Source organism: Octopus sinensis, linkage group LG17, assembly GCF_006345805.1.
Source record: "Octopus sinensis linkage group LG17, ASM634580v1, whole genome shotgun sequence".
In the NCBI taxonomy this organism is placed as follows: Eukaryota; Metazoa; Mollusca; class Cephalopoda; order Octopoda; family Octopodidae; genus Octopus; species Octopus sinensis.
The window spans coordinates 14,104,754-14,117,253 of NC_043013.1; the positions used below are offsets into that span (position 1 = coordinate 14,104,754).

The window sequence follows — 12,500 nt, forward strand, 5'->3', positions numbered from 1 at the left end:
GTAAGCTATAGACACATAAAAGGTGCAGCAATATCAGAGGAAGGTTAACAGGGGAAATAGCTTTTGTATGTGGAAGATGCACAGGTATGATAAACACTGAAAATGTACAGAAAATTGACTCCATCAACTGCCAGGCAAGTAAGCTAGAGGTAGTAGATAGGTTCCATTATCTAGGTGACCAAGTTAGCAGTGGGGGTGGATTCTCCAAGTAGGCTGGACAACAAATGGCCTCTCCCTCAGATTGAAAGGTAGAGTGTATGAAGACTGTGTGAGCACAGTTATGCTACAGGACATGTGCAGGCTTGAAAAAAACGAAGCCAGTATGCTTCGCTGGATGTGCAATTTCCGTGTGCATGCGTGACAGAGTGTAAGCATCTTGAGAGAAAAGTCGGACATAAGAAGCATCAGATGCGAGAGAGTAACATAGGAAAAACTATTACCAATGAGAAAGCAAACCCTTATGTGGGGAATGAAAACCAAGGGCTCCTCCCATAAATAGAATAAGATTAATTTTTGTAAGGGCATAAAGAATTATCTATGTTTAGGGGAAGGGTAATTAAATCTAACAGTAAAAATTTTTGTGTACACCCACTCACACACACACAGACACACATGTGATGTGTGTGGAAATGATAGTGGAGGTGATGGTGGTGGTTGTAATTGTGGTCAGAGGATACCATTCATGATGGTTATTATGGTGATGTTGGTTGTGGTTTTAATGGTCAATGGTGGTTGTAGTGATGGCATTTGGGGTGGTGGAAGCCAAGAACTAACTAAAGTTAGAAGCAACAGAAATATTTATTTATCTGTCTATCTATCTATTTATTTATTTAAATTCGTGTAGCTTTTATTATATTTTTATTGTTTCCTTCCTGCTTACCTGACTTTTGTTTCACCTGTTAATTGGAATGTTTACTTAAAGGAGACACCACTCCTACCTATCTCACCTGACCTTTGTCATTTAGCCTAAATATCTTCTTCCAACCAGCTTTCATCCTATTCTTCTCCCTTACCTATCAAACCTGACCCTACTACTCCTTATAAACAAGCCATTACTGGTTGGCCTAGTTGTTAGAACCATGAATTCATGACCATAAGAACACAAGTTCAATTCCCAGGCCATGAGACATATCGTCTCCTAAGAAAAAAGCAGTTTATTTATTTTCACACCTGTCTATTCAGCTGTAAATGTGTACCACTCCAGTGTTAATACATCCACCTGTTTCTCTCCTTCTCCAGTAGTCACATCCCTGATGTTCTGCAAGGTGATGTGTGGGATAAGTACAGAAGGCGTCTTCGTCTCCTCACAACTACACAGGCACCTTAAACAGTTAGCAAAAGCATGGTACATTACCAAATCCTACTCACCTGTGAGTGATAATACTACAATGCATCAACTGCCCGGTATAGTTGTTTAACTTCAGGTCAACTCTGATTAAGGAAGTTTATCATCAAAGGCATGCCAACCATAACCAACCTATTTCTTTACTACCTACAAGGGGCTAAACACAGAGGGGACAAACAAGGACAGACGAAGGGATTAAGTCGATTACATCGACCCCAGTGTGTAACTGGTACTTAATTTATCGACCCCGAAAGGATGAAAGGCAAAGTTGACCTTGGCGGAATTTGAACTCAGAACGTAGCGGCAGACAAAATACCACAAAGCATTTCGCCCGGCGTTGCTAACCATAACCAACCTGTGTAGGCAATCAAAGACCATGTGATTTGGACAAGATATACCTGCTATTTCTACCAAGTTGAGCAACCATATCAATTCTCCTTTCTTGGTTCTGTGGTGGATGGCATGGTGGGGTTATGTGATGGTATGTGTAACATATTCACATTTAAAGACAATTGCTACCCTCACCTTAGTGACCTCTCTACATTACCCTACTCATATACTCTACTAGAAAGTCGTTATGGTGATGATGATGATGATAATGATCAAGTAAGAGCGCATGGTGCCCTTACTTGATCTCACGATTGCAAGTACATGGTTTCGATTTCTAGACTGGGTGATGTGTTGTGTTCTTGAGCAAAACACTTCATTTCATGCACCTCTATGATCCCTTCAACATCTGACATGTGACACACTATGCCCCTGTTCAAGTAATGTTGATTTGATAGAGGATGTGAGCTCATGTACAACACAAACATTTGACCATTGTAAACAAATCACCTGTGCAGGCTGTTCAGCAAGAAATTGTGGAATCGTCTTTCTTGAGCTCAAGAGACTTTGAAGAAAATAGTGACAATGGTTATTGTTATGGAGGTGGTAGTTATTGGGGTAGTAGTGTTGATGTAGTGGTGATGGTGCTTTTGGTGGTGGTTAGTATAGTTGAGGTCATATGCACAGGCATAGCTAAGTGGTGAGAAGCTTGCTTCTCAACCACATGGTTATAGTTTCAGTTCCACAGTGTGGCATCTTGGGAAAAATATTTTCCACTATAACCTTGGGCTGACCAAAGCTTTGTGAATGGATTTGGTAAATGACATGGAGAGGGAAGGCTGATATGCATGGGTGATTGCTAGTCTTCCGTAAACAACCTTGCTTGAACTTGTGCCTCAGAGGGGAATTTTCTGGGTGCAATTCCACGGTCATTCATGACCAAAGGAGGTATTTACCCTTTTTACTCACCACCACCACCACCACCATCGTCGTCGTCGTCGTCGTCGTCGTCATCATTATCATCATCACCATCATCACTGTTATGGTCATTGTCATTATCATAATTTAATATGCACTTTTCCATACTTGCATGGGTCAGATGAAATTTGTTGAGGCAGATTTTCTACAGCTGGATGCATTTCCTGTCACCAACCCCTGGCCTGTTCCAAGGAAGGCAATATTTTCACATGGCTGGACATATGTTCATAGAAGATTGGAATCTGATGGCACCACTTGTATGACAACGACAAGGTGTTTACAGCTATCGTGTGATGTCAAAACAAAGAGAGAAACAAATACGGGTGCCAAGCTGTACCTTAATGTTCCCTTGGGTATCAATGGCGAGCTGGACAGGGGAGACATGCAACTAGGATAACTGCTGGTCTTTCTGAAAAAGCTTTCGCCCATTCCTGGGCCCAAGGAAGGAACTTTCCAGAAGCAGATACATATGTATGTAACATCAACCATTACTGATGGAGGCCTTTAATGTGGTCTGAACTAAACTGTGTTGGTCATGGCTAAAATGTCTTTGATCACAGGTCTGTTCTGTTTGATCAGGACTCACCCAGAGCTACACTACAAATACAAAAAGATCACAAAGGAACTAGAAATAGCAACCGAATTTCCCTCAACTTACTCCTTAATGTCCAACAAAAAAAAATTATACTGGTTGTTTGCGGTTGGAATGCCTTTGATCATGTCTGCTTTATCAGGGTCACTTTCTAAGGGTTAAACTACAAACACAACTAAAATACCCTAAGGAAACCTCTACATAGCTGCTCAACTAAGTAGAAATAGCAACTAAATCTCCCTCAAGTCATGACTTCCTGTCTTAAAATAATGAATGATCCAGTAGATAATGTAGTTCCTAAGATATGAAAGGTTGGATAGTCATGGGTGGAACGTATTTGATGATAAATCTGCTTAAAGCAAGTTGGACTTGCAGTGATTCTATCTTGATTAGATTCTCTGTTTTCATATTTAGCTCTAACACCATCATCACCACCACCACCAGAGTCCCTTAGTACCCCACACCCATTTTACCCTTTAATTCTACCCAACATAAACCAACCTACTACCCTATTTTAACTTAACCCCTAATCCACTTGGAAACCAATGACCCCCTTGCCTCATCCCCACCCTACTTCTCTCTTTCCCCTCATTGCTCTCTTAGTCTCTTACCCAACATTCACAGTTTCCTACCTTCCAAGCCCCACCCCCTGCTCTAGTGAGGCTGTACCCCCTAAACCAGAAATTAAACTCTTTACTAAGCCCTGCTCTGCTCACCTGCTATACACACATCCTTTACCATTATTACTTACTGCATCCCTCTGTCCCCACTCCACCCCTCTCCCGCCGTGTCTGGTGACCCCTAAACAATGTCTTCTTTCACTCTCCCTCTCTCTCTCCCCCCTACTCCCCAAACAACTCCTCTTTCCACCTCACTGGCTGATCTATTCCATGGGGACCTCTCCTTCCCCCTATATTCTACATTACAAAGACAAATAGGAAGGTGGGGAAGAGGGGCTAATTATATCATGTTAACGTAACCCCTCCCTTCCCTAATGACTCCCCCTCCCCACCACACGAAGGCTAAGCTCCCTAAAATAAACTCCTTATTCTCACCTATAAACTCTTATCACCACTGCCCCTGTCCCTACCACATCATAATATGCCCCAGATTTAAGGACCTGCATATGTATGTGTACATGTCTATGAGTGTGTGCGTATGCTTGTGTGTATGTGTCTGGACACATATGAATGTGTCAGTGTTTATATCTGCTCACACACAGACACACACACACTCATATAAGTGTATGTGTTTGTGTGTGTGTGTATCTATGATTGTGTGTATATGCATGAATGTGTGTGTGGGGTCTTGTATGTGTTAAGTGTGTGTGTGTGTGTGTATGCTTGCCTGTGAGTCTGTGAATGTATGTCTGTGCAGGTAAGAATGTCAGTGTATGGGCATGCATACACATGTGTGTGTGTATGTGTTGTTCTCTGTGTGTGCATGCATGCATGTATGTGTGTATGTACTTTGATAATAATGTGCATATGAATGTGTGTAACTATGTACTTATGCATATTTACAGGAATACATATATGATTGAATCTGTCTGCATGTGGGCGTGTGCGTGTGTGTTAAGTGGGCTGGTTACACCCCTGGCATAGGCCATCAGGTTATGGTCTCACTTGACTTGCCAGGTCTTCTCAAGTACAGCATATTTCCAAAGGTCCCAGTCATTAGGCTTTGGTGAGGCCTAATGTTCAAAGGTCATGCTTCACCGCCTCATCCCAGGTCTTCCTGAGTCTACCTCTTCCACAGGTTCCCTCAACCATTAGGGTGTGGCACTTTTTCACACAGCTATCCTCATCCATTCTTACCACATGGCCATACCAGTGCAGTCGTCTCCCTTGCACACCACATCTGATGCTTCTTAGGTTCAAGAGACACACCCACGCACAAATGAAGTAGATCCCAATATTGTTGGAAATGGAGGAATATAAACAATTATGGAGATTCACATATGGGAATTCAAGTTTCTGTGTCAATGATACAGTGATTGCTGCATTTCTTCAGCTTTTGTAAGCCTGGTGACAAACGCAAAAAAAGTAGATGATGCACTGATGTAATGCCCCATGGTTATTTTTTTCCCATTTCCATCAGCAGTGCAGGGTTCTTCTATGTTTGCCATTATATGACGGCTGAACTGCAGTCACACACACACATACACACTCACACACACACACATACACACAGAGGTTGTGTGCTTGTATAACAACCATCAAATCTATCAACACATCTTAATAGTTAGTTTCAAACTAGACTACTTTGTCAGCTTCAAGTGGACAATTAATACATCTAAAATACACAATTAAACATCTGTTTGTTTGTTTGTTTGTTTGTTTATTCATGTAGATTAATCTCTGCAATTAATAATTTCTTATCTTTTATATTCTTCCTTTTCTGTTTTGTAGGGCAACAGGAAACAAGAGGCTGAAAGAATTAGTGGCTGTGGAACTGTCTTTCTTTAACTCAAACATACAACTACTTAAAGAGGAACTGTGTGAACTAAATAGTTCTGTTAATATATACCAACATGCCAAGTTAGTACTTTGTCTGTCTGCCTCTGTCTCTCTTTCTCTCTCTCTCTCTGTGTTTCTGTCTTCGTGTTTAACTTTGTCCCCTATCTCTTCTGATGGCATTTTATATTTTGTTTGTTTCCCTAAAAAAAACAAAAAGTCCTATGAACTCAGAATTGAATAATATCTTTGATATATCGAGCTGGCAGAAACATTAGCACACCGGGCGAAATGCGTGGCCGTATTTCGTCTGCTGTTACATTCTGAGTTCAAATTCCGCTGAGGTCGACTTTGCCTTTCATCCTTTCGGGGTCGATTAAATAGATACCAGTTACACACTGGGGTCAATATAATCGACTTAATCTGTTTGTCTGTCCTTGTTTGTCCTCTCTGTGTTTAGCCCCTTGTAGGTAGTAAAGAAATATATATCAGTACTTTCTCTTTCTCTATTGTGGCATACTCTTAGTCGCATATATTTTTTTTTGTCATATTTGAACCCCTCCCCCCAAAAAAACTGTATTGAGCAGTTTCATTAATATATTAGCACCATCTCTCTCTCTCTCTCTCTCTCTCTCTCTCTCTCTCTCTCTCTCTCCTCTCTCTCTCTCTCTCTCTCTCTCTCTCTCTCTCCTTATCTGTGTTTGTATATTGTTTGTCTCTTTAAAAAAATTCACAGAAACTCTAACCTGAATCTCTCACTCTCTCTTTCTGCCTTTTCCGTCTTCTGTCACTATTGTTTGTTTCCTTAGAAACAAAAAGCTCTCTGAATTGCACTGTTCAGATTTATGTCCATCCTCCCCACCTCTCTGTCTCTGTCTTTCCCCTCTTCCTTCTACTGGACTGTTCGCCATCTCTTTTCTCTAGGTCTGTCTCCAATAGAGAGGAACTGCTCAGCAGAATAACCTCCCTCAATGTCTATTAACATAGATGAATATTTTGTCTGAATGTCCCTCTGTTTTTACATCTGTCTGTCTGATTGTCACCTTAATATGTTAACTGCAACATGTATCCATCTCCGTATTCTTTGACTCCCTTCCTCTATTTCGTCATCCTATTAATATATACCATTCGCATTTTCCTTATCTTTTCTGTATTTGTCTCTGATGACCGAATATCCAATACTTGGGGATATTCCACAAACAGCTGCTTGATTTTGAACTTCTTCCTATAATGATATTGTATATGACTTGAGATACTGGCCTTGCCTTAACGTTTGCTGTCCTGTTTAACGATTATATATCCGCTGTATAGGAAATCTTCCATGGCTCCATACCTGCTGTCTTGGAGTCACAGTAATCCATGACAGCACTTACCTAGTGCACCTAATCATTTAAAAATCACCTGTAAACTAAACCCCCATACTTTCTGTATATATATATATGTATATATATATACACACACACACACATATATATATATATATCTACATATACATAGATACACACACATATATATACATAGATACACATATATATCTACATATATATACCTATACATACATAGATACATATATATATCTATACATATATATATATATCCCCGTCCAACCTGTGCTAGCATGGAAAACGGACATTAAACAATGATGATGATGATGACATATATATACCTACACATACATAGAGACATATATATATATATCATATATACATAGATACATATATACCTATACATACTTAGATACATATATATATGCATATATATACATATATATATACATATATACATATATACATATCTATACATATATATATATACACATATATGTATGCACACACACATATATATATATACATATATATATACATATATATATACATACATACACACACACACACACTCACACACACATACACGCACACACACACATATTTATTTAAATATACATATATATATATATACATATACATATATATATACACGTGCCATATTTTAACCTTCCAGCTCTATAGACTCTGTGCCGATGGTCCCGCTGGGTCTGAAAGAAACCAGAGAAGTTGACTTTACAGTTCCCATTCAGGTAATATTAAATGCCTTTTTTTTTTAAAATTTCTTTTACACTAATTATAACTAAAACTTAAGTGTATTGCCTTAGCTTTGTACTCACCTGGGATCCCCTTCCTTAATAATGACACTCCCTGGATAAAGCACCTTAGCTTTGGTACCAACCTGACGCACCCTATCTTAGCTATAGTACCCACTTAAGGTATTCAATTTTGAATATGGTATCTGCCTTGGATCCCATATAAATCTCATATTCAATGGCCTTTTTTTCTGTTTCTCTCTACTAAATCCACTCACAACACTTTGATTGGCCAAGGGTTGTAGTAGGGGTCTTGCTCAAGATACCATGCAGTGAGAATGAACCTGAAACCTTGTGGTCAGGAAGCAAACTTCTTACCACACAGCTATGCCTGTGACTTCCCACCCCCTCTCTCTGTATATATATATATATATATATATAAATATATAATTATATAAATATATTTATAATTAAGGGTACTGAGAAACAGCACCTACATGCTAGAGATAGATGTCAAAAGACACTCCATTTGCACAAGGCTGAAAGTGAGCAAATGAATAAAAGAGATTTAGTAAAATTTTGAGGTTAATTCTAGATTGTCTAATTTCAACCTTGTGCTAATGGAGTGCATGTTAAGATCGTTAATAGATTTTAGCCTTAATTATGTATGCATATATATATATATATATATATAGGGAGAGTTTACGAAAAAAGCAAAAGATGAAGACAGGTGGTGTACAAAACAAACAGACGTATTAGTATAATGCTCAGGAATAGAAAAAAGTCTTTTACATTTTGAACCTACGCTCTTCTACAGAAAGGGACACAGAAAAAATAAGGAGAGAAACAAGGAGAGAAAAAAATGTGTGTAGTGGCTAATGATCTATCATATATATATATATAAAGTTAATCCAAACAGAAAGCACAAAAAAAACACAACAACGTGAGGACGTGGAACAAATATAGTATTATTGGACGCTCAGGAAAGAAGGAAGAAAGGAGGGTTTAACATTTCGAGCGAAGCTCTTCGTCGGAAACATAGGAGAAGGAAAGAGATAGATAGATAGATAGATAGATAGATAGATAGATAGATAGATAGATAGATAGATAGATAGATAGATAGATAGATAGATAGATAGATAGATAGATAGATAGATAGATAGATAGATAGATAGATAGATATACATGCATAACATACACACACATGAACATATATATATAGTCCACAATGTAAAGTGGTTCCAGCCACTCTGTAAAGTAGTTGGCATTAGGAAGGGCATACATCCATAAAAAACATGCCAAAACTTGGACCTCACTAGCGTTGGTGCTGCATCAAAAATACTCAGTGGTTGGCATTAGAAAGGACATCCAGCAGACCTTGCAGGTACTTGTGCCACATAAAGCATTCAGTCCATACTGTAAAGGGGTTTGCATTTGGAAGGGCAACCAGCTGTAAAAACCAAGCTAAAACTCATCTTGACTGTGCTAATGCCATGTAAAAAGCACTCAGTCCCCTCTGCAGGGTGGTTGGTGTTAGGAAGGGCATCCAGCTGTAAAAACCATGACAAAACAGACACTGAAGCTTGGTGCAGTCTTCTGCCTAGCCAGTTCCTGTCAAACTATCCAAACCATTCTGTTGTGTCTGAAGAGAGTCATTTTCACACTCACCTGTAAAATTTCTACTTATTTCTTATTTTCCTAAAATTTTCGTTGTGTCTTGCAACCTTTTCAATAGTCTTGACTCTCAGACACAACAGAATATGCTTCAACACACGAACTCATATAAAGAATCTTGCAAACCAAATCCAAAAACGAAATATCTAAACCATGCCAGCATGGAAAGCAGACATTAACTGATGATTTGTGTATATGTGAAAATGTTAATAATGTGTAGTCAATGTATAATTTGTCTCATAAATTATTCATATTTAGGACTTCATTCTGGAACACTTCAACGATGATGGCACGAAGTATACACCTTACATCAACCAGCTGATGGAATTTAGACAGGTAAGTTTTACAACTTCTCTTTTCCTAAAATATGTAACACACATTTATGTAAAGAAGGACAAGCAAAAATGAATGAATAAATATATAAACATCTAGGGATGTTGTGCATGTAAACCAAACAGTAAAGCCAGTGTTGAAAGAATACATAATGTTTGTGAACCAAGATATTTTAATCAAGTCTAATTACACTTGTGCTGTCTTTCTTTCTCTCTTTCTCTCTTCTCCTACTGTCACATCCTATATGTACCACTGGGTCAAGGGTGAGGGGACTGAAAATGTGTCCATTTTCGCTTGAAATTACATGGCTTGCTTCATGTTCTTGCTTGATGGGGCTGAGGTCATCTCAGATCAGTGGTCCTAGAATGTCATCATGCGAAGAGCCGACCAGGTCCATAATTGTAAGGTTGTGAGTTCGATTCCCAGTACTGCATTGTGTCCTTGAGCAAGCCACTTTATTCCATGCCAAAAACGAGTAGTATCTGTATTTCAAAGGGACCAACCTTCTCACATTTTGTGTCATGCTGAATCTCCCTGAGAGCTACGTTAAAGGTACACTTTTCTGTGGAGTGCTCAGCCACATTAATTTCTTGAGCAGGCTGTTCCATTTATTGGATCAACTAGAACCATTGTCATTGTAACTGACAGAGTGCCTTGTGTTGTTAATTACTGGTATTGATGTTGTTGATGTATGATCCCATTCTTATACTCCATTTCTCATCTTCAGAATATCCGTGTACCACAACGGAGTGAATCTGGTGTAATACAACTGTTAACATACTATAATCACCTCAGTTATCTAGAGAAAAGATTTTATGTGGCTGGCAGAAATCTTGGCATCTATTTCCATTGGTACGTATATCTAATATCACATTATTATCATCTTCATCATCATTATTTAACATCCATCTTTCATGCTGTCATTGGTTGAACAGTTTGACAGGAACTCGCATGTCAGAGGATTGCACCAGGCTCCACTATCTGTTTTGGCATAGCTTTTGTGACTAGATACCCTTCTTAACACTAACCACTTTACAAGGTAGACTAGGTGCTATTTGTGTGGTATCAGCACCAGCCAGGTCTGTACACCTCATATAGCCATTCACACACATATATCTTCAAATATCCAATGGTATGTATATCTGATATCTCATTACTCCATGCATAGTATATCCATTTACATACATATCTTCAACAATCCATTGGTACATATCTCACCATTTTCACTGAGATACTGTTGTGGCTGTGTGGTCAAGGTACTTGTTTCTCAATCATATAGTTTTAGGTTCAATCCTGCTGTGTATCACCTTAAGCAAGTGTTTTCTACTATAATTGCAGGCTGACCAAAGCCTTGTGAGTGGATTTAGTTGATAGAAACTGAAAGAAGCTGTATGTGTATGTGGATGTATATGTATACCCACATGTTGACATTGCATAATGGATGTAAATAAGCATCACCATAATAGAAGTGCTCTTGTTTGTTTCCAGTCTGGTCATGGGGAAACATTACCTTGCTTGGAACACAGGTGAGGGTGGTGATGGGAAGGGCATCAAGTTGTTGAAAAATCCACTACCAAATTGCATCTGCTTCATGTCAGCATGAAAAAGTGGATGGTATATATATATATATATGTATACATATATATGTGTGTGTGTGTGTGTGTGTATACACACACACACACATATGCATATAATTATGGAAATAAAAAGGAAACTAGAAATTATGTAATGAACTTCATTACTTTACAGCTGTTTCTAGTATAAGGCGATACATAAGTACTGAACTATAAGTGAATTGCATCTTATAGCAGAAACAGCTGTAAGCTAATAAAGTACATCACATAATTTCTTGTTCCCTTGTTATTTATATAATCTTTTATTATGCTATGGACTTGACTAATGTTGTTCTCTGAAGCATATTCATATTGACTTCTAACATAAGGTTATTAGTCTCTCTATGCCTAATTGATACATATATATATATACATATACACACACACACATACATATCATCATCATGGTTTAACGTCCGCCTTTTATGATAGCATGGAGGTGCGTGGCTTAGTAGCTAGGGTGTCAGCATCATGATCGTAAGATTGTGGTTTCGATTCCTGGACCAGGGAGGCGTTGTGTTCTTGAGCAAAACACTTCATTTCACATTGCTCCAGTCCACTCAGCTGGCAAAAATGAATAATGCTGCAATGGACTGGCATCCCGTCCAGCTGGGGAACACATATGCCATTGAAACTGGGAAACTGGGCCCATGATCCTGGCTAGGTTTTAAAAGGGCGCATTTATTTATTTTGTTTTCATGTTAGCATGGGTGGAACAGTTCGACAGGAGCCAGCCAGGCAGAAGCCTGCACCAGACTTCTGTGACTGTATTGGCAGGATTTTTACAGCTGGATGCCCTTCCTAACACCAACCACTCAACAGAGTGGTCTTAGTGCTTTTTACATGGCACAAGCACAGGTGAGGTCAGTTTTGGCAAGGTTTTTACAGCTAGATGCCCTTCCAAACACCAACCACTTTACAGTGTGGACTGGGTGCTTTTAAGTGGCACCTGCACTGACAGGGTCACCAAGTACTTGCAAAACAAAAAAAAACTTTCAAGAGGAGAGGGGACATTGGAGGAGGTGAGCTGGCAGAAACATTAGCATGCCAGCGAAATGCTTAGCAGTATTTCATCTGCCATTACGTTCTGAGTTCAAATTCC

The 12,500-nt window shown here is 39.0% G+C and overlaps 2 protein-coding genes across 7 annotated transcripts in view; both read left to right on the top strand.

Moving 5' to 3' along the window:
- LOC115221048 (transient receptor potential cation channel subfamily M member 2-like) overlaps window positions 1-12,500 on the top strand; it is a 706,843-nt gene that overhangs the window by 397,769 nt on the left and 296,574 nt on the right. The gene's annotated exons all lie outside the window — the stretch shown is intronic.
- Window positions 1-12,500, top strand: part of LOC115221098 (rhophilin-2-B) — a 109,863-nt gene that overhangs the window by 73,507 nt on the left and 23,856 nt on the right. For both annotated transcript variants that reach the window (XM_029791313.2, XM_029791314.2), the window contains exons 3-6: window positions 5,654-5,782; window positions 7,700-7,775; window positions 9,711-9,788; window positions 10,513-10,637. In XM_029791313.2, coding sequence (XP_029647173.1) covers window positions 5,654-5,782; window positions 7,700-7,775; window positions 9,711-9,788; window positions 10,513-10,637 — 408 coding nt within the window. The remainder of the gene's footprint in view (window positions 1-5,653; window positions 5,783-7,699; window positions 7,776-9,710; window positions 9,789-10,512; window positions 10,638-12,500) is intronic.